The 27,448-nt window shown below is 42.5% G+C and overlaps 1 protein-coding gene across 3 annotated transcripts in view; it reads right to left on the bottom strand.

Annotated features, from left to right (window-relative positions):
- Sh3rf3 (SH3 domain containing ring finger 3) overlaps nucleotides 1-27,448 on the bottom strand; it is a 358,300-nt gene that overhangs the window by 84,797 nt on the left and 246,055 nt on the right. For all 3 annotated transcript variants that reach the window (XM_069988660.1, XM_069988662.1, XM_069988661.1), the window contains exon 4: nucleotides 1,229-1,588. In XM_069988660.1, the coding sequence (XP_069844761.1) occupies nucleotides 1,229-1,588 (360 nt within the window). The remainder of the gene's footprint in view (nucleotides 1-1,228; nucleotides 1,589-27,448) is intronic.

Below are 27,448 nucleotides of genomic sequence, written 5' to 3'. Positions count from 1 at the left end.
ATGACTCACTTCAAACTGAACAGCTGGGAAATGGATCACTAACAACAAATGAATCCTTATGGAATGAGGTGGTTCACAATTGAGAAAAGCAAATTCATTTCATTCCTGCCTCTTGGGCTCTCTAGAGCAGACACCAAGGAAAATAGCAAGGGGCAGGTGGAGGGCAGAATGAAGAGAAGAACAGAACACCAGCTATAGCACCTACATGTGCAAAGCCCGTGTTTTGTGCGTATGAGGAAAGTTGCCAGAGATGCTCTGCTCCTGGGAATATAGCATAGTCAGGCTAATGTCCATGGCCCTACTGAGTTCCATTTTCACAACTCCCAGCAAGCTCTGAGGGAGGGTAAGCCTTGGAACAATATCCACAAGTTATAAGACTAGTATGGTAGGTTTGCTCTGGTGGCCAGGACCATCTTTAATTGCCTCAGGAATAAGATCTCCCTCCCAGTTGCTCTCTCCCATCCTCCTCCAGTTGATGGGGGTTCCCAACTTCAATGAGGGAGGCCATAGTTCTTCCAAGAGAAAAGAAATTAAAGACAAACACAAGTGACATGTACGGCTGGGACTGTATTCTCCTTCTTAGGGGCTCCCACCAGTCCTGCTGTAACTGGCATCTGAACTGAGTTTGTTAGAACAATCTTCACCTATCTATATCAAATACGACTTTCCAGGTTACAAATGAGGGACCTGAACTCTGAACTGGAGGCATCAAACCTTGTTACTATCTGTGACAGCAGAGCAGGTTCTGAAGAATCTAGTATCATGACAATTGCACCTGTCATTGCTGGGCATCTTGCTCAACATCTCCAGGGTGTTGGAACAAAGGACAAACAAGAGTGTCCTGGAAGGGGCCGTGATGATAGCCGATGCCTGTTATCCTAACTACTTGGGAAATGGAGGTAGGAGGGTTGAGGCTCAAGGCCAGCTTGGTGAAAGTTGGCAAGACACTATCTGAAAAACAAACTACACAGCAAAAGAGCTGGAATGTAGCTTAAATGACAAGGACCCTTGCTTGGCCATGTCCTGGGGTCACTGGCAATCCCCACACACAGAGGGTACCACACACACATTCACAAGGCTCCCGAAGGTACCCAAAATCTGCAGGAAGGAGAAAGCCTCAATAACCCTCAAAGCAGTTTCAGGGTGGCTCCCTTTGCTGTAAGGCATAAAACTGAAGGTGGAACCCCATAGACCCCAACAGCAGTAGCCCTGAGCTACAGAACAATACCTGGGTGGGCACAGTGCAGGACAGATGAACAAGCTCCCCAATCCTGGCCGCAGCACGGGGGTCGCTGGAGCTGATGAGCACTGGAGCACTAATTTCCATGGAATGCCTGTGGCTGGAAGCCTGTAAAGATTTGTGCGTCACACTGAGGGCCGTGAAGGAGTGGCGTTTCTTGGCATTCTTCTTGCTGTCCACACGCCGCTGGAAGGCACTGACTGCCCCTGAGCTACCTAGAGTGTGGCCTGGAGCCATGTTGGCCACCCCACCGGACTCAGAGGACAAGGGAGTGTCACAGCCAGATGCAGCTGTGGCAGCTGGACATGGCTTGTCCATCTCAATGAGTTGCTTGGCAGAGTCGTTGAGCTAGAAAAGAAAGGGGAGAGAAGGGGACTTCATTAAATAACTTGCAAGCCAGGCCATGTTCACTCACACTCCACCCTGTTTCTGTTTACAAACTGACAATGAATTCAAGTTCAAATCCAGTCAGATCACTTCTCCTGGTCACTTCCACTGTGTTGTGCAGGAGAAACAGGACAGGGGTAAGAGTGCCACCTGGGTGTTACTGAGCTGGGTTTCCAGAGCTATTCAGAGAACCTTGTCAGAAGCTCACAAGACAAAGACCACTGCCTCCTCCACTCCATCTTTTCCAGTAGCTTGCTATTTTCAGGACATAATATGTACCAATGCAGAGAACAAGGGACCAGAGGCCAGAGTGAACTTCAACTAGACATGGCCAGCCCTGCCTTTACCATGACAGGCTCTAACTTGCCCTGCACATGAACCTGCACCTGCTAGCCGCTTGAAAACCTCAGAGCTGTAGAAGGAAGCATTTTATTCTAGTGGCCAGGAGTCTGCTCTGGTTAGCATGAGCAATGAAAGATGACATGAGCACTCAATGACCTGTTAACTGAAATTATTCAGCAAGGACTCAGCTCACGGTTCCTTCCCCTGTCTCCCATCTGACCTTCTAAACAACACCTTTTTTAAAAAAAATGTAGAATTTTCCTTTGACGAAATTCTGTTCATGGTAGCACATGGCTAGGAAGGTCAGTTGAAGGTTTGAGACAAACGAGCAAGCCTGAAATACACTGGGAATGAAAACTCTCTGAGTGTGTAACCGTGCAAAGCCCCTGAGGCCCTTCTGTGAACCAGGCAGCCCTGACAGCACCAGCCGAAGGATAGCAATGCCTCTGCTTATATGGATCTGTTTGGACCCTAGCGAGGTTCCCCAATTCTTCCACTTGAAGGATGTTTTCATTCAAGATGTTCTTCTTATGCTGTATTTAGCTTGACTTAAGCTGATATCTAGAGGGGGGAATTTGCAGTGATTTAACAGAATAAAGGAGAGAAAACTATTTATTTTGTATACAGGGAAGCCAGGAGGTAAATGTGATGTAAGAATCAGCTTGGGGTTATGCCATTAGACAGGTTAAACAAATGCCACCAGGCTAGGTAAATGTCTTTAAGATCTACACTTTCTCTTTCATCTTTGCAGAAGTATCAGAAGAGGCTGAGTAAATGCCAGCTGGCTCTTTTGGTGAGCCAACCTTGGGGGAGTACAGAGTGAAATGCGAAGGAGCTCCAAATATCTCTCTGGGTTTTCTCCTCACCAAATAGTAACAGTAAGGAGGTTTAGGGTACTGGTAGGGCTGGCACACTGCCAGTCAGGGCAACAGGCTTGAGGTCTATACAATCCCGCTCAGAGCATCACAACTCTACAGTCTACAGGTGTTATAAGGACACTAAAGAGGCAGCTGAATAATGATATAAAGTATTCCAGTCAAATAGCTTTCCAGGAACTAAAGGTGGCCCCTGAGGGCAGCTAGAGGCCTAAGGAGGCCCAGCAGAACCTCACGGTTGCTTGCGATCCAGAAGAAAAGAAGGAAGGGTGATTGGCCAAGGAAATTCACAAGCAAAGGGAAGATTGAACAGGAAGTGGAGGCCATGTTGACTTAGTTGTGGACCTGCAAGTTACCTAGGCAGGAGCTGCGTGCCCTCCCTAGGACAGCTGGGCAAGGTCAGATTCAGCACATCACATATGCGTCCTCTGCATCTCTGCTAAGCCTTGAATGGGCTTGTGTGAAAGTGGGTCTTCCCCACCCACACCATAGGTACCTCTCCCATTGGGAGCAAAGTCTGGGATTGGGCCTAGTCCAGGAAATCCTTCCATCCTGAGATGGCTTGTCTTTCTTGGCAGGTACTGCTAGGGGCTGCAGCTGGCAATACATTGGTGAGTTAAAACCACAAACTCTGCTGAATCTCCACAGGAAGAGAAGGAAGTGTCTCCTCAAGGGCATCGTTGTCTCCAGGCAGGATGAGTGACATACCTATAGCATGGCTGGACATCCCAGTGTCTTTGCGTGGGCCAGGCAGAAGGGCATTAACATACTCTAGATTCAACATCATGTGATCTCAATCCAGGATTGTCTCCTTTGAAATGTTTCTGCCCATGAGGCTTGGCTATTTTGCTTTGTTTGAGGCTTTCTTCTGTTACTTCTCAAAAGTGCTACTCAAAAAAATAACCCAGTGTCTCTTCCCTCCAGGAGCCTTTGTGGGTCCTCTGAACACTTGGGTAGGGAATGTCCTTCTGGGCCGATGGGCCTTCCAACAGAGTTCATAGGAAGACAGTGAATGAGAAAGCCATCCATTCACTGACATCAGGACCATATCTAATATACCTCCGTGTGTTCTGCACTGTCACTATGGCAAAATCTTTACAGCAGTAATTCCCTTCCTCCCCAGGGAACACACCTGGAGTACCTCATTTAGCTTCTCTATGGTTAAGTTGCTATTAGAAACTCTTTTCTAAACCAGGAGATCCAGACACCAGGGCTGGGGTATGAAATTCCGGGCACCTAGGGCCTAATGTGAGTGATAGCATGGATGTCTAGGCTCTCTACTGTCATCTGTGAACAAAGTTGCCCAGAATACCACTTTGGCAGTGCCACATATCACCTCAAAAATACCTGCATTGCACCCCTTAATAATGACAGTTGAGGGGTAATATGTCTTCCTCAGCCTGTCTTAATAGTCCAGAATCTGGGGGTTCTAGAACTGAGTGTAAATAAATTTTCATTGAAGACTGTTTTGGCCAGTTGTGGCTACATATACCTGTAATCCTAGCTACTAGGGAGATGGCTATAGGAGAATCACAGCTTGAGGCTAGCCTGGGCAGAAAGTTGATGAGAAGCACCATTATGACCTATAAAAAGTAGGGTACAATGGTGCATGCCTCGCATCCTAGCTATGTGGGAAGCAGACATAGGAGGACTGCAGACCAGATAGGGCTGTGAAAAAATAATGAAAGCAAAAGGAATTGAGGAGTGGCTGAAGTGATATAGTATCTGCCTAGCCAAGTACAAAACTCTGAGTTCAACCCCCTGTACCATTGCTACATGGGAGGGGAACTATACAGGAGGATGCACCTAGGCTGTGTGTAAATAGTACATCATTTGATATGAGGGACGTAAGCTTCTGAAGATTATAATATCTACAGGATACCACAGGAGGCATAGAACCAATCACAACCATAAACACAAAGGAATGACTACATTCATCCAAATTGCTTTCCTGGATGTTTGTAGTTGGGTCCTAAGTCCTAATCCTGGCCACCACTGAGACCCTGATCTGGTGTCACGGAGATGTTCACAGTTCACAGGTCAATCACATGTGGCCAAGGATATAAATGAGTGGTTGCACTAACTGAGCACCTCTCTAGTCCAGTTTGAGTGTAAGCTCTCAGATGCATCAATGAACAAACAGCTCCAAGTTATTTCCTGTGCTGCTGTGCTCCAAAGTAGCTGGGATCATTTTGCAGATGCCAACTCTGGCTCAATAGGTCTGGGATGATGCCCAATTCCTGATTTTCTACAGGCACTCAGGGGAGAACATCAAGGCTACCCTTGGCAGCCCTTATTCACTAGCAAGCTTCCACAAGTCTGCTTATGCCCCACCAAGCCAGCCCCCACAGGACTCAAGGTAGCAGTGTGTTCTGACAAGCCTTCTGCCTGGCATCTGCCTTCATTTGCTGCTGCTACCACCCCGCCCCCTGTCTATGTACAGTCCAGGTCACCATGCTGTTAGCTTCAGAAACTCAAGAACAGCTTTTACCTGCCTGAAATTTTCATCAGCAAAAATCTCAGGAGCTTCTTGCCTCACTGAGAAGGAAGGGAAAGACATCCAGGCTGCATTTTGAGTAGGATTTCTTTGTAGTAAAACATGCCATTCTTAACATGACTATGCTACCAGCAGATGTACGAAGAAAGATCCCGTCCCACTGCTGGCTTCTTTCTGCCTCAGTATCCCTAAAGGTTGCCTATAGATATATCTAGAGCCTTAAAAGGAAAGGCCGCCAAAATAAGGGGGCTGAAATGCTGAGAGAGCATGTCAGAAGCAAGTGGTAAACCTTGAGATCACCTCCATCCCCACATCTGCTCACTTGACCTTTCTGCCTACCACATTAGGCATTGTACAGATAAGCATACAGAGGTTCAGAGAGGTTAAGTGACTTGTTTGAAACACACTACAAACAAGTGTCACAATCACCACTGCCGTATCTCATTAGATTCCTTCAGGATTGCAGAACACAGGAATGACTTGGCTAAATCTTTAGGTGAAAAGATCAGGGAGGTATAGTCAGGCCCTAGCATTTGGGAAGGCTTGGATTCATTTTAGAGATTTAAATATGGGGCTTTAACTATCAGACCTTCCCTGTTGTTGTTGAGACTAGCATAAACACTGAAGTTGGAAAATTTTTCACACTATGCAGTTATGGGTGGGAGGGCATTTTTTTTGTTCCCTTCCCTTCATTTATATGGTCTGGTAACCATGCCAAACTTATTTGCTAAAGATTTTTTTTGTTTTTTTTTTGGGGGGGGGTCCGGTCGTGGGGCCTGAACTCTGGGCCTGGGCGCTGTCCCTCAGCTCTTCAGCTCAAGGCTAGCGCTCTACCACTTGAGCCACAGAGCCACTTCTGGCTTTTTTCTTATGTGGTGCTGAGGAATCAAACCCAGGGCCTTGAGCATGCAAGTGCTCTACCACTGAGCCACCTTCCCAGCCCTGAAGATTTTTGAACTCTAGGCATAAGCAATTTGGTCTGATTACGCTTTGATGTAAAGTTTGGGATACTGGAGCAAATCAGATAACAGTTTTTCAGATGAAGCAATCTCAGCCACTGGAGTCTAAGTAAATAGTCAAAAATTAAAAAAAATCTTTTTCCAAAGTGGTTGAACAAGTTTACACCCCCACCAACAATGCAGTAGAGTTCCTTTCTGGCCACATCTCCTCCAGCATCTGTTGTTATTAGAGTTTTTTTTAAATTTTATTTTATTTGTGAACATACTGTACAGAGGGGTTACAATGACATGGGCAGGATAATGCATACATTTCTTACCAAGCATTGCAGCCTCCTCCTTTAGTTTACCCTTCACATCCCTTCCCAGCCTCCCCTCTCCCCCCCCCAATCCCAATCCTTCTCCTTCCCCCCCCTTCTCCCCCCCCCCCCCGCACCGACGTTGTAAAGCTCGTTTTGGACATGACAACTTGTACTTCTCATTGTTGCAACAGGTCCACCTGTATCCTTAAACAACTGGTTTTTCCCCATCTCCTCCACAAGTTATACTGACATCAAATATAGTGAAAGCAGGGGTTATACTGTGGGGGAGGGACATACAAAGCAACAAAGAGATAACCTTATAAATGAACCCTTAGATATGTATTTTAATGTTTTTTTTCTTTCAAGCATGTGTTATTAGAGTTCTTGATTATAGCCATTCTAACTGGGGCAAGGTGGAATCTCAATGTTGTTTTGATTGTATTTCTTTTATGGCTAGAGAGGTTGAGCATTTCTTCATGTGTCTATTGGCCATCCTTCTTTCCTATTCAGAGAAGTTTCTCTTTAAGTCTTTAGCCCACGTATTTATCGAGCAGTTGTTTCTTTGAGGATTTGTTGTTGGGGGATTTCATTTTTTGAGTTCCAACCACTTTGGAAAGTAGTATGGAAGTTCTCAAAAGACTCCACATAGAGCTCCCTTATGACCCAGCAATCCCACTTTTGGGCATTTACCCAAATGATCACAAGACCATACTAAAACTACCAGCACAACTATGTTTATTGCAGCATTATTTACCATAGCTAAGATATGGAACCAACCCAGATGCCCCTCAATAGATGAATGGATCAAGAAAATGCGGTATATATACACTATGGAATTCTATGCCTCCATCAGAAAAATGGCATTTCCCCATTTGTTAAGAAATGGAAAGAGGCGGGAGGGGGGAGGCTGGGAAGGGATGTGAAGGGTAAACAAAGGAGGAGGCTGCAATGCTTGGTAAGAAATGTATGCATTATCCTGCCCATGTAATTGTAACCCCTCTGTACAGTATGTTCACAAATAAAATAAAATTAAATTAAATTAAAAAAAAGAAATAGAAAGACTTGGAAAAAATTCTATTAAGTGAAGTAAGCCAGGCCCAAAGAAACATAGGTCCCATGGTTTCCCTTATTTGCAATAACTAATATATGTCTTAGTCAAGCAGAAAAGGTCAGATAAGTTGATGTTAAGTGAAATGAACCCCAAGATAGGGACACAAGTGGTTTTTCTTCCTTGCTATTGTTTCTAATGTATTTATAAGGTACCATGGGATTTTTTTGTCACTTTGTATGTCCCTCCCCCAAGGTATAACCCCTGTTTTCACTGTATTTGATGCTGGTATAATTTGGGAAGCAGAAGGGAAAAAAACAAATTGTTTAATTAGGGATACAGATTGACCCATTGTAACAATGATATGTACAAGATGCTATGTCGAAAAATGAACCTCACAATTTAGGTGTGGGGGGGGTGAGAGGTAGGGGGATGTAGTTGAGGAGGTGGGAGGGACAGGATGGTAGGGGAAAAACAACAGAGGAGGCAACAATGCTGGATAAGAGTTGTACTCATTACCTTGCTCATGTTACTGTAACCTCTCTGTCCAGTATTTTCACAGTAAAAAAAAAACTTATTTAAAAAAATCTGTTAACTCTGAAACACTTCAAGACCCCAAATTTTGGAATAAAGGACTTCTCTCACATTCACAGAATAGCCACTCCTTCCATGCCTGCCATGGCACAGGTCTTTGCCCTGGAAGAGAGCTCTGTCTGTCCTTGGAATTGCGTACTGTACAAGGGTAAGTTATACCAGGAGTACTGCAGGAGTGTGATAAAGACAACCTAAGGAGCAACAATCCTACCCAAGTTTGACAGACACCTGGGTCATCCTGTTGCTGGACTGGCCAAGGGTCCCCTGAGCATGAGGTAGCAGGACTTTCCCATATTACCTTCCTGTCCTGGGATGCTAAAGTATACAGGTCAGGCTGCTGACATAATGATAGAGCAGTCTGGTAAGCCAAGGTGATCATTCAGATGACCAGTGTTTAAAACAAGACAGATTCAATGATGAAGACAAATGCTGCTATAGACTTAGATTGCAAGAACAGCTGCCTTGCTGCAGGTATAAAAGCTGACTGCAGACAAGTTTTGGGGGAGAGAAGATGCCTGAAAACTACTAGAAGGAAAGGGGGAAAATGATTTTCATTTAAACCTCAGCTGTAAAAGTGGACAAATCCTTGGCCCTGTGGGATGAGGGTAGTACCATGAGTGGCAGACTGTGCTGTTCTACCATTCTCTGGAACAGTGTGGTAGCATAGAGCTTGCCTTACCTGTCTACAGGTGACCCCAAGGTAGTTGGATGAGCCATGCCTCACTATGGAACACTTTGTTGAATTGGACTGTTCACACTTGGGTTTCACAGAAAAGAGCACACTGTCCCACCACTACCCTACCCTACCTTCCTGAGAACAAGAAGGTGGCTCCTTGCAGTGTCCCTATGCCATAACTGGCAGATGGTCTGCAACTCTGGGCCAGGTTCCCCTGAGACAGGAAAGCCTAGGAAATGACTGACATCCATAGGACACTTCCTACCAGCCCTAACCACAAAGGTCAGCTGTTTAGGAAATCCTAACTCAGCCACAGACTTCCCTGTAGCCTTTGGTCCAGATTTTCATCCTTTCCTCCTAGAAGGAAATGAAACTTGACTTTTCTTGAGTTCAGCCTATTGCTACTTACTATGGGATGTTTCTTTCCTATCTAGTGGCCACACTCAGCTCAGTATCAAAGCCTGAGGCAAGAAGGGATCTAGAATTCAAACCATGAAAACAGAAATTTCCTTCATTTGCTGGGAGTGTAAATCTGATCTAACAAATATCAGAAGCAGCAAAAGGGCCTGATTCATACCCTTTTGGACCTGGGAGCAGAAGGACCCTTTGTTGGAAGTTCCAGACTAGTTTGAAGACCCAGTAGCACTCTTGCCTGAATGAGAACTTATCAGAGGAGACAAAATGGTAGTTTCTCAGCAAGCAGAAATATACAATATAGATTTTTCCTCTTTAGCCCCCAAATACCAAGGAAAGCCTCTTGCTGGGCAGTGGGCCTCAGACTGCTCCAATGGAGGAGGAACTATAGGTCTTTCCTTGGCTAAGGCAGGATGCTGAGATCCTGGTGATACCCTCTCAGTGGTGAGGGAGTTGTACATATGCCCTGTCCATGGGGTCTCAGTAAGTGGTACCCTAGGCCTCTTCTGCCTTAGACATTATAAATCACAGGAGGCTGAGGAAGTACAAGGAGAGTTACTTAAGAGATGAAGCTGCTACATAATTCAAGAAGTTGGTAGTTCATTGCCAGGTACACCAGCCCAGGATTAAACACTCCTGGGCCTATGTCTCTAGTCAGTACGTATATTTTGTATGTGTACCAACGTGTTGTTCACATTATAGATATATGTTTTGTTTTTGTTTAGTGTAATAGATGACACATATATAACACAAATATGGTATGATTGATATATATATATATATATCACCAAAACACATACTTATATCATAAAAATGAAATGGAATAAGGGGAAAATAACCTCATGTATTGAGAAGAGTAGTTCCACAAAACATTCAGTTTCCAGAAAGAATGACATCGTCCAATTTGTTAGGAAATGGAAAGACTTGGAAAAAATTATATTAAGTGAAGTAAGCCAGGCTCAAAGATATGTTAAGTGAAATGAACCCCAAGATAGAGACACAAGTGGTTTTTTCTTCCTTGCTATTGTTTCTAATGTATTTATAATGTGCCATGTGATTTTTTGTTTCTTTGTATATTTCTCCCCTTATGGTATAACCCCTGTTTTCACTGTATTTGATGTCGATGCCCAGCATCTTGTATATACACTTCTCTAATTTGGGGAGGGGAAAGGGAATAAATAAAATGCTTAAATAGGGATACAGGTTGACCCATTGTAACAATGAGATGTACAAGACACTATGTTGAAAAATGAACTTTACAATTTAGGCAGTGGGGGCAGTGTAGTTGTGGAAGTGGGAGGGAAGGGATGGTAGGGGAAAAACAAAGGAGGAGGCAACAATGAGGTAACAATGCTTGATAGGTAATGGAGTCATTACCTTGCTCATATATTCATGTAACTGTAACCTCTCTGTACAGTATTTTTACAATAAAAACTGCATTAAAAATAAGAAAAAGAAAGAGAAATCTCCCCCCCAAACCATTCAGTTTCATGTGTACCTGATCAGGATGTAAAATGTACTTCACTGAAAGTGACAATACAAAAAGACCTGAAGCCATTGTCATGAGGAATGGGGAGAAACATATCTCCTGTCAGAGACAATCAGTCCCCTTCTTCCCATCTGCATCAGAGATGCAGCCAGTATCAGGCCCTTACCCCTCCTAGACAGTGGCTGAGGGGCCTCATGGAGGGAAGAACTCATGACATGGTTTGTGCTCACAACTCAATCATGTAGGAAGGGGATGGACCAGTTGTTCCTATTCAGTGGGATGGCCTGTGTTCTAGATGCAGCACCTCTGGGCCAAGAACTCACTCCTAAGCTCTGTGGATAGCACCTCGGGCCTGTGCTGTTATAAGGCCAAGGGACAAAGACTACTTGGCCAGTTTTACAGAACACTAGACAAGAGCATTGCTGGATTGTGCTGCTGTTGTGGTCTTGACACTCTAATTAGGTGCTTCATCATTTCTTCATTTAAATGATCTACTTGGAGAGCCTGAAGATGATAAAGCCTCCTCTCCTAGGCCCCATTTCAGAGCAGCTTCCATGTCAACAAGACAGATACATGAGCATTAGACTTCTAAAAGCTACAGCCTACTCCATCATCTCTTGGTCATCTCATTTTATACATAATTAAAGAGCTTAGTACTGGTTCATAGTCTGTGCTCAATAAATACCTATTAGATATATGAAGGCAATAGACATCTGTATGTGTCTGCAGTAAGAACAGTGGCAATAGGTGTTGATTGAGTATATTCTAAGCACTATGCTCAGTACTTCTACACCTTTCCTAGTGCTGCAATTTTCTCCCATTTTATGAATGCAGGGCCAACTTTGCTGCAGCTACTCACAGAGCAACTACTGTCAGGTAACAGGTAACAGGTGAACCTTTCCACAGAAAGAGCTTTACCTGGGAATGTATGCATTGATCACACAGGGTCTTAAGAATATTCATGACGTTCAGATTACACTTATAATCCTAGCTACTTGGGAGTCTGAAAACTGAGGATTGTGGTTTGATGCCAACCAGGGCAGGAAAACCTGTGAGACTCTTATTACCAATTAACTACAAAAAAAGATAGAAGGGGAACTGTGACTTGAGCATAAAAAGCTCAGTGATAGTATCCAAGCTCTGAGTTCAAGCCCCAAGACTGGCACAAATAAAAAGAATACTCACTTAATATGATTTTTTTCCAAGCCTTTCCATTTCCTAACAAATAAGACAATGTCATTCTTTCTGATGGAAACATAGAATTTCATTGTGTATATATATACCACATTTTCTTGATCCATTCATCTATTGAGGGGCATCTGGGTTGATTCCATATCTTAGCTATGGTAAATAATACTGAAGTGAACATAGTTGTGCTGGTAGATTTAGTGTGGTAGATTTGTGTTCGTTCAGATAAATGCCCAGAAGTGGATTATTAGATCATAGGCTAGTTCTGTGTTTAGTCTTTTGAGGAACATTGGTTGAACCAGTTTACATTCCCACCAACTGTGTAGTAGCATTCCCTTTTGGCCACATCCCTGCCAGCATCTACTATTATTTGTTTTCTTGATAATGGCCATTTTAACTGGGGTGAGGTGGAATCTCAATGTGGTTTTGATTTGCATTTCTTTTATGGACAGAGATGTTGAATATTTTTTCATATGTCTATTGGCTAGTCTTATTTCCTCTCCAGAGAAGTCTCTTTTTAATTCTTTAGCCCACTTGTTAATGGGGTGGATTTTTTGGAGGATTTTTTCTATTGGGGGCTTCATTTTTTTAGTTCTTTGAGGATTTTTTTATTGGGGGATTCATTTTTTGAGTTCTAGGTATATTTTTCATATGAGACCCTTGTCTGTTATATAGCTAATGAAGATCTTCTCTGAATCTGTGGGCTTTCTTGTTAGTTATGTCCTTTGCCATGCAGAAGCTCTGCAGTTTAATTTATCCAGCCTTTTTTTACTTGTTGTGTTTCTGGATCTTTATTTAGGAAGTTTCAATGTGTGTGAAGGAACCCTAGTATATCCCCTATTCCTTCTTGTATTTTCAGGGTATCTTTTCATACCTCAAGGTCTTTGATCCATTTGGAATTGATTCTGGTGCAGGGTGATATGTAAAGATCTAACTTCAGTTTTCTACATGTGAATAATCAACTCTGCCAGCACCATTTGTTGAAGAGGCCAAGCCCAAAGAAACATAGGCTCCATGATTTCCCTCATTTGTAATAATTAGTGTATGTCTAGGATAGTCCTAGCAGAAGATCACAATAGCTCAATATGTACATATGACCATATAAAATGATGCTAATCAAAATGAACTCCAAGATATGAAAACAAGAGGGGTTTGTTTCTGTTTTTAATTTACTGTGTGAAGTTATTTCTTTTTTCTTTCATTTTTTCCCTTTGGTTTATCTCTTGTTTCACTGTTTTTGGTTTTGGGGAAGGGAAGAGGAATCACAAAATGGAGAGAAAAAGAACAAAGAGTGAACCAATGTAACAGCAATACTCACAATATACTATGCTGGAAATGAACTTTACAATTTGATGGCGGGGGTAAATCAGGCAGGAGGGAACGTGGGAGAAAAATGATGGCGGGGGTAACAAAGTTTGACAAGAAATGTGCTCATTACCTTAATTATGTAACTGAAACTCCTCTGTATATTACCTTTACAATAAAATAAAATTTTTAAAAGAATATTCATAATGTAACAAAAATAACAATTCATAAAGGAAAGAGTAGTCATAAGGGAAACTATTCAAGAAAGACTGGGAGACATAGAGAAGATAACCTCTTTCAATGGCTACAAAAGTCACAATGGGCCACAAGTAACTTATTTCTAGACAGTGGAGATATACCACAAGAATAGTGAAGTATGCATACAATTGTGTGTGTACACATGTGTGCATGTGATATGTGCATGGGGTCTACATTCAACAGGCTCAAGATGCCTGATGAGAAGTGAGGATGGACATAGAGCCTCTGCTGATTTCTTGTACCGGGGTTAAAGTAGATACTAGAGGTTGGAGAAGAAAGATTTGGGCACTCTCAGGGAAGCTGGTGCCCATGTGGCAGCAATGGATTAAGATGAGAATGGTGTATTCAGGTAGACTGGCCAGTGGAAAGAAGAGACTTCCCACATACTATCTGAAACAGAGGCTTCAGAAAGGGGACTGGCTCTCATTATGGAGCACACATATAGAGCACTTACTATACACGAGAGACTTTTCTGGGTACAACAAATACAACAGTGGAAGAAAACATAAACCAAACAAAACCATTCAGACAAGAAGCAGGTATTTCACTCTGTGATGTATATTGGATGGTGAGAAATAAATGCAGGAGAAAGAATAAGGAAAGCATGTACCAGAAACGGAAGGTTTCAGATTAAGTAGGTAGCCAGTGGCCCCCCCGCCAGCATTGAGAGAATGTGAGAATGTGAGGCAGTGGGAATGGGATGCACAAAGGCCCTGTGGTAGCACTGCCATTAGAGCATTTGAACAAAACATCAGAACATCATGAGCTTAAATGAGGTTAGGGTTTGTGGGTTTGGATGGAGCAGAAGCTTTTGGAAAGTCACGGCAGGATCCCTAAAAACCATACTGCAAAGAGGCTCTAGGGATGAGGCATTCTAAAACTACTGCAGTAATGTCATGGGAAACTCAACATTTCATGAGAAAGGCAAGATAGAAACACTGATACAGCACAATCCCACTTTGTCCCAAATATATGTAAATTTATACATGGAAAAGAATAAAAGAAACAGAATAATATGCTAACAACATTTCACTTCATTCTTTTCCTACAAAGGTGTTCATATTTCCTGGTAGGATTGTGAGGGATTTTTTGTTCTTTACACTTTTCTGAAGTTTTCTATTTTGAAAAATAGCCAGGTATTATTTTTATAATCAGAAAAAGTCATTAAACAGAAAAGAGCAGAGTCTCTAGATTATCTGTGGGCCTATGTACAGACTTCTGGAATCCTGGCAGTAACATACTTCGTTTTATTTTGCACTAAGCAGGAGGTGCCATGTTTATGGGAAGCAGGTCTATTTTCTTAGAGTGGAACATTTCAGGCCTGATCTAGCCAAGCTGTTTTCCACAGCTGTTGGCTTTGAGCACTAGGTCGGAGTCTAAGAAGCCTCCAAAACTAATTGTCCGGCCTGCCAATATTAGAGTCCCACACCCCTGAAGGCAAGAAGGGATTAACCAATATAAAAACAAACAGGAATGAAAGTAGAAGCCCAGAGAGTAGGAAGCCCAGGGCCAGTCCATATCAGTTTGGTTTAGGGCAGTTTGGGGGCTGCATTTGCCCCTGTGCCCCTGTCCCATCCTCACCAGTTACCTGATTGTGAAGTGAAGCTCTGGTACCCATTGGTCACAGAATTTTAGCTGTAATAACAGATGAAAGTAGGAAGACAAACCCACCTCCCTGCCTGTTTTCCTACAGTGTTTCAAAGCAATTCACAGAAACCATGTGTTTCCAGCTGCAATGAGATCTCTCTCAGGTGGTAGGATCCATATCCTTGGCCCATCTACAGTGACTGAGAAAGAAGCTATCAGCCCTGGGCCAGTAACTCCCTAGACTAAGAGGTGGCCAAAGAGCTTTGGCCCTCTGTGAGAAGAAGAACTCCAAGTTCCTGTTTGGACTGACATTATTCTACTGAAACTTATCCATCATGAAGCTCACACCTCATTCTAATTTCTCAGCTAGATTCAAGAATGGGGTATGATGAAGAGTTACAAGAAAAATCATAAGCATCACCCACTACATTTTCGACAAAGGTGCATATTTACAAGCAGGTGAACTGAGTGTGATGGTATACACTTGAATGCAAGCTACTTGGGAGTGAGAGGCAGGAGAATCTCAAGTTTGAGTCCAATCTGGGCAAAAATATTGGCAAAGACCCAGTTTTAAAACAAAACAAAACTGAGCAAGCTGAGGACATAGTTCAATGTGGTACAGTAGTTGTTTAGCAAGCATGAGACCTTAGGTTCAGCCTCCAATATAAAAAAGATAGATGAATATATGAATTCGGAATATATGAATTGGTATGGTGCTTCACACCAGTTTTTGGGAGGCAGAGATTGAAAAGATTCAAGGTTGAGGCTGGCCTGGGAAAAAATGTTCTGAAGATCCCATCTCAAGCAGTGAAAGCTGTGCATGCTGGTGTGCCTGTCATCCTAGCTATGAGGGAAGTATAAATAAGATAACCAGTTATAAATGTAACTGTATATATATATAAAGTCTAAATATATACAGCATAACAGTATAAATAAGACAAGTAGTTCAGTTCAAAGAGAGTTTCATGTGAAACACAAAGAACTGGGGGCATAGCTCAAGAGGTGGAGTACCTGATTAGTAATTGTGATGCCTTGAGTTCAAACCCCAGTACTTTCCAAGGGGGGAAAAACATGAACAAGAGCAGAATTCTAACATATATCCATCCACTCAAAGACAGAATTCCAGATGAATACATTTGACTTCCTGGTTATTCTTCTGTCCCTGGTGTCTACCTGCTGCAGTCCAGGCCTGCTCCTGACACATAGTGTGACACCACAGCTGAATTCCTGTTGACAGTAGTCTGAGGCCAGCCCTGTCCCTCAGGTATGGATATAGGAGCCCTGGGGGGGGGGCTGCTCAGTGGGCTTCCCATAGGGAAGGCTGAGCCCAGCCAGGATCTACCATAACATATCTCCTTTCCTGAAGGTTCCTTGACTCCCACAATTTTCAGAAACTCGTTCTCTAAGTGATGGTTCTTCTTTAGGAAGAATGAAACAGTAAATTTCAAATAGTTTCTTTTAAAGGTTTGCTATTTCTTTTTCTCTTATTTATACTGCTGCCACAAATCTCAAAATGTTAGGCAAAAGCCAGGCGCCGGTGGCTCATGCCTGTAATCCTAGCTACTCAGGAGGCTGAGATCTGAGGATCCCGTTCAAAGCCAGCCCGGGCATGGAAGTCCGTGAGACTCTTATCTCCAATAAACCACTCAGAAAACAGGAAGTGGCGCTGTGGGTCAAGTAGTAGATTGCTAGCTTTGAGCTGAAGAGCTGGGGGACAGCGCCCAGGCCAACATGACTGACCAAAAGAAAAAAAAAAGTTAGGCAAAATATGCCAAACTCAGAAAGACATGTATTTTATGTTTTCTTTTCTAAGTTGGATCTGGCAGGGTGAGGGGGGTGGTTAGTGTCAGGATTTGAACTCAGGGCCTGGATACAATCCCTTAGCTTTGCATTCAAGGCCATTGTTCTACCACTTGAGTCACAGATAAGAGTTTCATGGACTTTACTGCTCAGCCTGGCTTCAAACTGTGATCATCAGATCTCAGCCTCCTAATAGCTAGGATTACAGGTGTGGGTCATCTGTGTCTGGCTTTAAGATAAATCTTTTAAAAAAAGACACAAAGACATGAAGTTAAAAGGATAACTATTAGAAAAGAAGAAGATGGAGGGGGAAATATAAAGGGCAATGGAACATAGATCTACTCAAAGCACATAATATACATAGATAAAAATGTTACAGTAAAACCCACTATTTTAGGCAATCATTGTATGCTAACAATAATTTTGAAAGCTAATAACAAACACTGATTGAGTTCCAATTTTGCAATGAGACTCGAGGGCTACTTGCTGCTCTTTCCAGAATGACACAAGAAAAATGAGAGAATGTTGGGGTTTTCACCAACCCTAACAATGGCAGCTAGAGGAGTAATTTCCAGCATATAGTTCTCACTGTGCCAGGTGCTGTCAATACACTTCATTTATGTCATTGATTTTAAGTTATCATCTCTACTTCAAGATGAAGATGAAGCATGAGGCTATAAAACAACGCACCCATAGTCTGGTGAGAGACAGAATTGAAAGAAGCCCTTAGGGAGCCATCTATTGAACTGGCTCCATAATAAAGCTGGGTAGGTTCTCATCTGTCAAAGAAAGAAGAAGTACAGAAGGTCCACATGGTAGGGCATTAAGCAGGGCCAGGTAGGCAGGGACAGGCTGAGTGAATCCCAAGGGGTACAACTAGTGGTTGAGTCTGATTACTCTAAGAGCAATCAGTCCAACTGGAGGCTTTCCTCAAGACTCAGATGCCAGAGTTAACTCTGTTCAGAAGATCCTATTGACATGTGAGAATGGACTGTAAGGAAGTGCGATGGCTGGGAATCTATGAGGTGGGCTGTCTGCCCATACCATGGACCCCAGACCACAGGACTTTCCTATAACCTCAGCTTAAAACTTTTAGCCTAGGCAACATTGTGAATTCAAACAACAAATGTTGGAGGAGATATGAGGGAAAAGGAACCCTACCTAATGCAGTGTTGGCGGGAATGTAAACTAGTACAACCACTCTAGAAAGCAGTCTGGAGGTTCCTCAAGAAACGAAGTGTAGACCTTCCTTATAACCCAGCCATATCAGTCCTGGGCATCCGAACATTATGAGCCAGGATATGATCAAGTCATCTGCATATCCATGTTCACTGCTGAACTATTCACTATAGACAAGATATGGAAATAGTACAGATGTCCCATAATAGATGAGTGGGTCAAAAAATGTGGTATCTATTCACAATGGAATTTTACATAGCCACTAGAAAGAATAAAATAATGTTATTTGTAAGGAAATGGATGGAACTAGAACAAATCATGTTAAATGAGATAAGACAACCTCAAGAGAGACAAACAGTGTATGCTCTCTCCGATCTGCAGAAATTATATCCAAAATACACTAGGATATGATAAATTACACAGGATTCTAGATATTCACACACAGTGAGACCAAAAGAGGATACTCTTAGGAGAGAAACACAAAGGCACAATGCCTAAGTTCCTCTTCATATTTATATAAAACAATATTCATATCATACATATTGAAACAAATCCCAAGATATGGAAACAAGAAACCTCTCTTTTATCTTCTTCTTTTATTTTTTGATGATTCTGTCTTCTTTACCTTATGTATGGTGTATTCAATTTTATATCTTTGGGACGGTGGGGAGGAGGGTACAGAACTCGAGGGAAAAAGAGGAAAAAGTTCAGCAGGGGAGCTCACTGGACATTGATGAAAGGGCACTATACAACTCATGGATCTGGAGATGGTAGGGAAGGACTGGGAAAGAATTCAGGAACAGAGACACTATACAAAAGGAAATGTACTCATTACCTGACTTGTAATGGTAAACCCTCTGCACATCACCTCTACAATAACAATAAACTAAATTAATTTAAAAATCTTTTAGCCTAGAAGTTCTCTCCATATTTACTTTATACTATTGAAGCTCACTTAGGCATGAGCACAGGTGGGCTCAGAAGGAATCATAAGATGGATGGTAAAGAAGGAGACTAGAGAGGCAAACTTAAACACTACTTCATCAAAGAGACCCATGAGACCCCTAAAATATGCCTTCTACTGTCTTTGCCACTGCCCAAACTTTCAGGCAGTCTGCTTGTAATCCCCACCTCTGTCCTACCTCAGAGTCCCTGCCCTTCCTCCTCCACTCCTACCCACTCAAAGACAGTGTCCCAGCTCAGAGAAACCTCATTAGAACTGCAGTTCCCTACGCACAGCTACCACATAGCCAAGCCCCAGCTTTATTCTTCTTTAAGCAGAAAATAACACCTTCTAGAATTTATTTCTTTTCTTTACTATTTATCCCCTTTCACCAGAATTTCAAAACAGTTTTCCTCTGTTTTGTTTACAAATTACCCATTTCACCTAGCAGGTGAAATGAATGAATGAATGAATGAATGAATGAATGAATGGCTTCCTGGTTGAGCAAAATAGGCAGTGAAGAGGGTATTCAATTGCAGAGGAAACTTGCTCTTTCAGTCAAAGTCTAAGACAGCAACAGAAACCTAGGGCAGACCTAGTCAGCAAACCTCTCAGTTCAGAGTTGAAAGAAATTTTATCTCTTGAGTTTCAATAAGGAAATCAGGGGGACAAATGCTCTCTTTGAGACCCCAGGCACACCAGATGAGGGGCCAGATAGAGTGACTTTGTGGTAACTAGGAAGCTTCTAAACTCTCATCTCAATCGTTTACTGAAAGAGCTGTGCAGGCACCAAGAGGAGTCTATGAATAGGAAGCAAGAAGGAAAAAAAATCACTGAAAACAAGACGTGTGGAAACATGGTGATAAATCAACCAGTGGCTTTTGCTTCCTGATACAAAGACAGTTCCCAATAACTTCTAAAGAGAGCTTTTAATTGCTCTCACTTTGAAGGATTTGAAAGACAAAAAAACTACAGGGAGCAGTTTTGAGTTATTCTGAGTGGGTTGAGCAGAAATAAGAAGACAGAATTAGCTGGCTTTTCTCATTTTGCAATAACTGTTTGAATTAAAGAGCTATAGAAAATTTCCCAAAATATACACATGGCTGAACATTTCGGCTAAGTTTTAAAAAGTGCCCAGGCTACCAAAAACTTGCACAAAATCCTTTCTAAACAGCGAATGTTAACAGAAGGAAACAAAGGAGCCCCTAAAGACTGGCAAGGATTACCCCAACTGGTCCCAAGTGTTCATTTTGGTCATAATCTCTTGCCAAGTGTTAGAACTAATGGGGAGGGAAGAACTCTAAGCTGCAGGTTACATCTCCTAAGAAAGGCTTGGTCTGCTCTGGGACATAGATGCCTAGAGACCTCTCCCTCAAATCCTGAGGCAAGGCCAAATGGATGCATTTGTTTCCAGCTTCAAAATCAAACATGGCAGTCTTCTACATGAACAGTATGCCTTACCTCAACTGAGGAAGGACTCTGCTGTCACTTTAGAGACACACAACCATTTTCTCCACTGTTACCTATGCTCTCATCTGCAATCTGAAAAATTGTCACCAACATTCAGGCCTGCTGGAGGAGCATGGTTAGCCTCAGACATGACTCTCTACCCAGTATCACAGCAAGACTCCCATCTCCACAGCAAGACCTACCTCTTGGGCTGCATGGAATAAGAAAAAACAAAAGACAAAAACAAAAAGCAAAACAACCAACCTCTTTCTATTTCTTATTTTTTTAATTTAGTTAATTGATTTTATTTACAGAGATAAAGTCTCATTACATTGTCTGAGCTCTTGAGCTTAGGGGCCCAGGCCATCCGCCTGCCTCAGCCTCCTGAGTACCTGGACTTTGGGCATGGCACCCTAACTTCTTCAATGTAGATTTGCTTCCACATTGAGGAACCTAATAGACATGATGTTGAGTGAAGGAAGTTAGTCCTAGAAAGAAAATAGGTTAAATATGTAGACATACAGAATAAGGTAGTGGTTAACTGAGTGTGTGGGGAACCTCCAAGCAAGGTATTTTAAATGCTCTGGGAAGGAGGTAGAAGAGACTTAGAAGATGTGGTTAAAGCATGAGTCTCACCCAGAAGACTAAAGATGTGGCAGGCCAACTGAATCCCATCAAGATCCTTTAAAAAATTTTGTACATTTTTTTTATCCTTAAAATACTGTACAGAGGGGTTACAGTTACATGAGCAAGGCAATGAGTACATTTCCTATCGGGCATTGTTGCCTCCTCCTTTGTTTCCCCTAGCATCCCTTCCCTCCCACCTTCACAACTACCCCCCTCCTCCCCACAAAGTTATAAAGTTTGTTTTCAACATAGTGTCTTGTACATCTTATTGTTACAATGGGTCAAACCTGTATCACTATTTAAGCATTTTGTTTTTTCCCTTCCCCTCCTCAAATTAGAGAAGTGCATATATAAGATGGAGGGTACTGACATCAAATACAATGATAACAGGGGTTATACCATGTGGGAGTAATATATAATAAAACAAAAAATCACATGGTACATTACAAATATGTTATAGCAAGAAAGAAAAAAAAACACTTGTGTCCATATCTTGGGGTTCATTTCGTTTAACATCATCTTATCTGGTCATATGTACATAGCTTTTGACCTTTTCTGCTTGTCCCAGACATATACTAATTATTGCAAATAAGGGAAACCATGGGACCTATGTTTCTTTGGGCCTGGCTTACTTCACTTAATATATTTTTTCCAAGTCTTTCCATTTCCTAACAAATGGGGCAATGCCATTCTTTCTGATGGAGGCACAGAATTCCATTGTATATATATATACTACATTTTCTTGATCCAATCATTTACTGAGGGGCATCTGGGTTGGTTCTATATCTTAGCTATGGTAAACAATGCTACAATAAACAGAGTTGTGCTGGTAGCTTTAGTGTGGTCTTGCTTGTGAACATTTGGGTAAATGCCCAAAAGTGGGATTGCTGGGTCATAGGGGAGCTCTATGTGGAGTCTTTTGAGGAACCTTCATGCAAATGGGATTGCATGAAGCTGCAGAGCTTCTGCATGGAAAAGGACATAGCTAGCAAGATCAATAGAAAACCCATGGATTGGGAGAAGATCTTTACTAGCCATACAACCGACAAGGGTCTCATATCTAACGTATACCTGGAACTCAAAAAATTAAATCCCCCAACAACAAATCCTCAAACAAACAACTGCCTGATAAATAAGTAGGCTAAAGACTTAAAGAGAAACTTCTCTGAAGAGGAAATAAGAATGGCCAATAGATACATGAAGAAATGCTCAACTTCTCTAGACATAAAAGAAATGCAAATCAAAACAACATTAAGATACCACCTCACTCCAGTTAGAATGGCTATAATCAAGAACTCTCATAACAACAGATGCTGGAGGGGATGTGGACAGAAGGGAACCCTACTGCATTGCTGGTGGGAGTGTAAACTTGTTCAACCAATTTGGAAAGCAGTATGGAGGTTCCACCGAGATCCTTGACAGCAGGTATGCTCAGGTGTCTGACTTAGGTTCTAGAAGGAATTCTTACCAGTGGAGGGGAATACAGGAGCATGTCCCATACCTCCGAGGCTGTTCTGAGGTAATATGGCTGATGGAGAGTATCTGTGAATAAGACGGGACCTGGCTTTCACAGGAAGGTCTCAAACAAGACCTTGGATGCCCTGTATAATGTAAGAAGAGAAGAGCTGGGACAAAGTGGGTGGTTAGGAATTATAAGGGGGCCGTTTTAAGATCCCGTTAAAAAGGAGCATGACGGCAAACTGAATATGCCTTTAACAATCAGAAGGATGAGCACTGAGAAAGGCATCTGGGCTTGGGGCTAGGGGGTAGTGATACTATACTGGAGCTGGATAAACACTGATTAGGTGTGCTACATGAGCCATTAAGACTCTGCTGCCCTGTGTTCTCAGGGCTGAGACCAGAGCTTTTCAGGAACTATGAGGATCACTAAAGTCTATGTGTCCATATTCTGGATTCTTCAGCTAGGGAAGGTCAGAATAAAAAGATCACAAAGGTATGTGGGTCACCAAAAGGAAAGCTGAGTTGAGGTACCACATCTATAACCATAGAAGATGATAAGACAGACAGGATCAGGTAGCTCAGGACAACCTGTGAGCTGAGTAGAAATGCGTGGATGATGGGTGAGGGCAGAGGTATAATGAGGTCAGGAAGGAGTCAGTTAAGGGACCTCCAGTCAGGTGAAAAACTAATCACATCATTCACTTACTTGACTTACAGGGTTATTATCCCTGTGAGTGACATATCATGGTAAGGCAGTAAAAGAGCTAGAGCCTGAGTTACTGGCAATCAAACACATGCAGGCACATGTGTATTTCCCACAGGCATCCTGCATGCCCGGCTGCCCCCAGGCCAATGTTCTCAGCACCTTCTAGTCTCTTTAAGATGCAACTCACATAAGCCCTTTCCCATTTTCATTCAGATCTAAGACATGCTCTGCACTCAGTAAGCACAGAATTACAAACTAACTAACACTCTGCAGGCAGGAAAGGCATATTTCCTATACCACAGTGTCTTACAACTGTCACTTCTAGGCAACATGGTTCTCAAGCCCTTCATTTGAGTCATTCTTCCAATGATCCAAATAATCAGGACACAGGAGCCAGAAATGCTGGTCTCTCATCACGTATATTTCTCTCTGGTCAAGGCTGAGCATACCTGTCACCAGCTGAGGACTAGTGCCTGTCTTATTAGGGTCTCTAAGGGTATTAGATTAATATCTAGCTGACCAGCCTCAAGTTTCCTGGAAGAATTTACAATGTGATGGCTGCCCATGTACAAAGTGGCTCCAAGTTCCATTTGCCCCTTGGTCTACCAATGGTTAAGGTTGGTCTGTGTCTGTGTGAGGCTACAGTAAGAGCTACTCACTATACCTACAGAAGATCCTGGGGAAGCTGGAGGGTGTACTCAATTCCACTATGGACTTCCAAAAGCACATGGAAAGTGTCCCAGCTCAAACCTGTTCAGAAATGGTTGATGAGTTAGCTCTGTAAAACACTGGCCCACAACACAGCAGTATTTCACAAATGCTGTCAATATGTACAAAACACTATGCCAGGATTTTTCAAGGAAAAGAGAAAATAATTGTGTATTACAGGTGTGGCTTCAAAGGAGCTGACATATATATATATATATATATATATATATATATATATATATATATATATATATATATATATAAAACCCACAAAACAAAAATATCAAGTCTGAAAAGAATAACCCACCAACAATTATGGAATATAAGACACTGTATTATAAAATGTTGATTTCATCAATAGTTAAGAAATAATAAAAGAGAAATCAAGATGAGCTGATAGTGATTTTTGGTTAGGGGTAAAATCCTCTTAACAGTAGGTTCAGACATGGATCATGTCTTGAGGATCAGATCCTAGCTAGAAAATGGACAGACCCAGACCACAGCTGAGTGAAACAAATGAGAGGGAAGTCTTACTCCTTTATCATTCCATTGTGTCATCAATTCTATTGGAGGACAGTGGAACTGGTGGGTTGTTGGTGTCACAATGCACTGCTGTTGTCCCCCACCAGGTCTCAGCTTGCTCCCAGACTATTTAGCTGAGGTACAGACAGCCCAACAGGAGAAGCCTTGAGCTCCCGCCAAGCCCTGTCTTTTCTAGGCTTCCATATGATGTCTTTGGCACTGAGGCACCAAACCACAGAAGGGCTTTAAGTTATCTCATCAGCTTGGTCCACAACTACACAGAAATGGCAGGATCAACACCCAACCCTAGAATGAAAGGGCCTCACCACAGGCTATAAAATATGAAGGATGAGGACATGCAATGTAGTCTACAATCACATCTGCCCCCAGAGTTCTCTCGCAGAAATCCCTGAGAAGATCCCTTTTGTTTCTTTCATAGCACCCTGCATCTGATACAGTCAAAATGGAACTGAGAGTAACATGATCAGAGGGGATGGAGGAAATACCAGCCATTTAACACTATCATTTCACACAGGAAGAACTATGTCTGGAACTTGAAAGTCCTAATCGCCACAATGGACAAGGGTTTAGCCACTTACTCTCTGCATGGAGAGTAAGTGAAGAGCCCTAAGTAACTCATAGCTAGATTCCAGGTAAAATCATTTGGCTAAATGAAGTAACAACCTTTCCACCAAAATACTGAAAACAGAGACAGAGTATCAACAGGCATAGAAAGCATCTGCCAGGTACAGCAGAGCCACAAGATCACCTGTATGGCCACTCCCAGGCTTATGGGCCACTTAATCCACAGAGAAAATCGAGTTCTGAGTCTGGGGAGGCCACTGTGGCTAGACCTCACAGGCCAGATGGTAAGAGCCATGGAAACTTGTAGGCACATCATATCTACTTCACCTTGCAACACAGTGCGATGTTTGGTACACACATTGTTGGTTTTAAAACTGTATCAGGAGCTGAGCACTGGTGGTTCATGCCTGTAACACTAGCTATTCAGGAGGCTGGGATCTGAGGATCATGGTTCAAAGTCAGCCCAGGCAGAAAAACTCCATGTGACTCTTCTCTCTAATTAACCAGCAAAAAGCTGGAAACAGAACTATGGCTCAAGCAGTAGAGCACCAACCTTTAGTGAAAAATAATACCCAGGCTCTGTGTTCAAGCCCCAGTTTACTTCCCCTCTCCCCCATATACACACAAAGTGTATCTCAGGACAAACTTTTAACTAAAGCCATGTTAGGCCACTAACCTAAGGACTAAGATATTTCATGGCTCTCTAGTGAATATTAATATCAATGAATCAGTGTCACTGCTTCTGGACCCCCTGGGTCTGGTACACTGCCTCAACTTCTACAGTCTGAAGGAATCAAGTGTGGTGTTAGGCATCACATTAACTTGGGCATCCCCAAGTTAATAGCATGGTATGTTTCTTCAACCACAATCTAGGTTAAAAAAATTCATTATTGACAGGCTGGCAGTGAAGAAAATTTAAAGGAGAGAGGGTAGAGGGAGGGAAGGGAGGAGGAAAAGAGAGAGAAAGTCATTAGTTCTAGGAATGTGTGTGAAGGCGTTTCCAGGGAAGATTAACCTGCAAGTTAGAACAAGATTGGGAAGATCTGCCCTCATTGTAAGGTGTACCGAGGCAGGATAAGACTAGGGAAAGTGAATCAGATTGAGTAATTTGGGAGTAGAGTCTGTGGGATTCTTTTTTTTCTTCATTTTTTTATTGTGAAAATACCGTATAGAGGGGTTACAATTACACGAGCAAGGTAATGAGTACATTTCTTATCAAGCATTGTTGCCTCCTCCTTTGTCATTTGCAAAGAGAGAGAGTTTTACTTCATCTTTCCCCATTTGGATCCCTTTTATGTTTGCATCTTGTCTTATTGCTGTAGCTAGGCATTCTAATACTAAATCAAAGAGAAGTGGAGAGAGTGGACATCCTTGTCTCTCGTTCCTGAGTTTAGAGGAAATGGCTTTAGTTTTTCACCATTAAGTAAAATGCTGGCTGTTAGGTTTGTCATATACAGCCTTTTTTGTACTGAGGAATGTTCCCTGGATTCCTAATTTTTCCAGAGCCTTCATCATAAAGTGGTGTTGGTTCTAGTCAAATGCGTTTTCTGCATCCATTGAGATAATAATGTGGTTCTTTTTTGGGGGGGGTCCAGTCCTGGGGCCTGAACTCTGGGCCTGGGCGCTGTCCCTCAGCTCTTCACCTCAAGGCTAGCGCTCTACCACTTGAGCCACAGCACCACTTCAGGCTTTTTTCTTTTTGCTTATGTGGTACTGAGGAATTGAACCCAGGGCCTCAGGTATGCAAGGCAAGCACTCTACCACTGAGCCACCTTCCCAGTCCAATCATGGGGTTCTTACCCTTATTCTTGTTGATGTGAATTATATTAATTGATTTGTATATATTGAACCAGCTTTGCATCCTTGAAATGAATCCTGTTTGATCATGGTGTATGATTTTTTGGATGAATTGTTTAAGCCGATTGGCCAAAATTTTGTTGAGAAGTTTTGCATCAATGTTCATCAAAGAAATGGGTCTATAGTTATCTTTCTTTGATGAGTCCCTGCCTGGTTTTGGGATGAGGGTTATGATGACTTCATAGAATGAGTTTGGTAGTGAACTTTCTCTTTCAATTTCATTGAAGAGTTGGAGGAGTATTAGAGTGAGCTCTGCTTTGAAGGCCACCTCACCCCAGTTAGAATGGCTATAATCAAGAAGTCTAATAACAACAGATGCTGGAGGGGATGTGGAGAGAAGGGAACTCTACTGCATTGTTGGAGGGAGTGTAAACTTGTTCAACCACTTTGGAAAGCAGTATGGAGGTTCCTCAAAAGACTTCACATAGATCTCCCCTATGACTCAGCAATCCC

Source organism: Dipodomys merriami, unplaced genomic scaffold, assembly GCF_024711535.1.
Source record: "Dipodomys merriami isolate MVZ:Mamm:240054 unplaced genomic scaffold, mDipMer1.0.p SCAF_36, whole genome shotgun sequence".
Lineage (NCBI taxonomy): Eukaryota > Metazoa > Chordata > Mammalia > Rodentia > Heteromyidae > Dipodomys > Dipodomys merriami.
The sequence above is the reverse complement of the archived record's forward strand: the minus strand, read 5'-3'. Positions and strand labels throughout refer to the sequence as shown.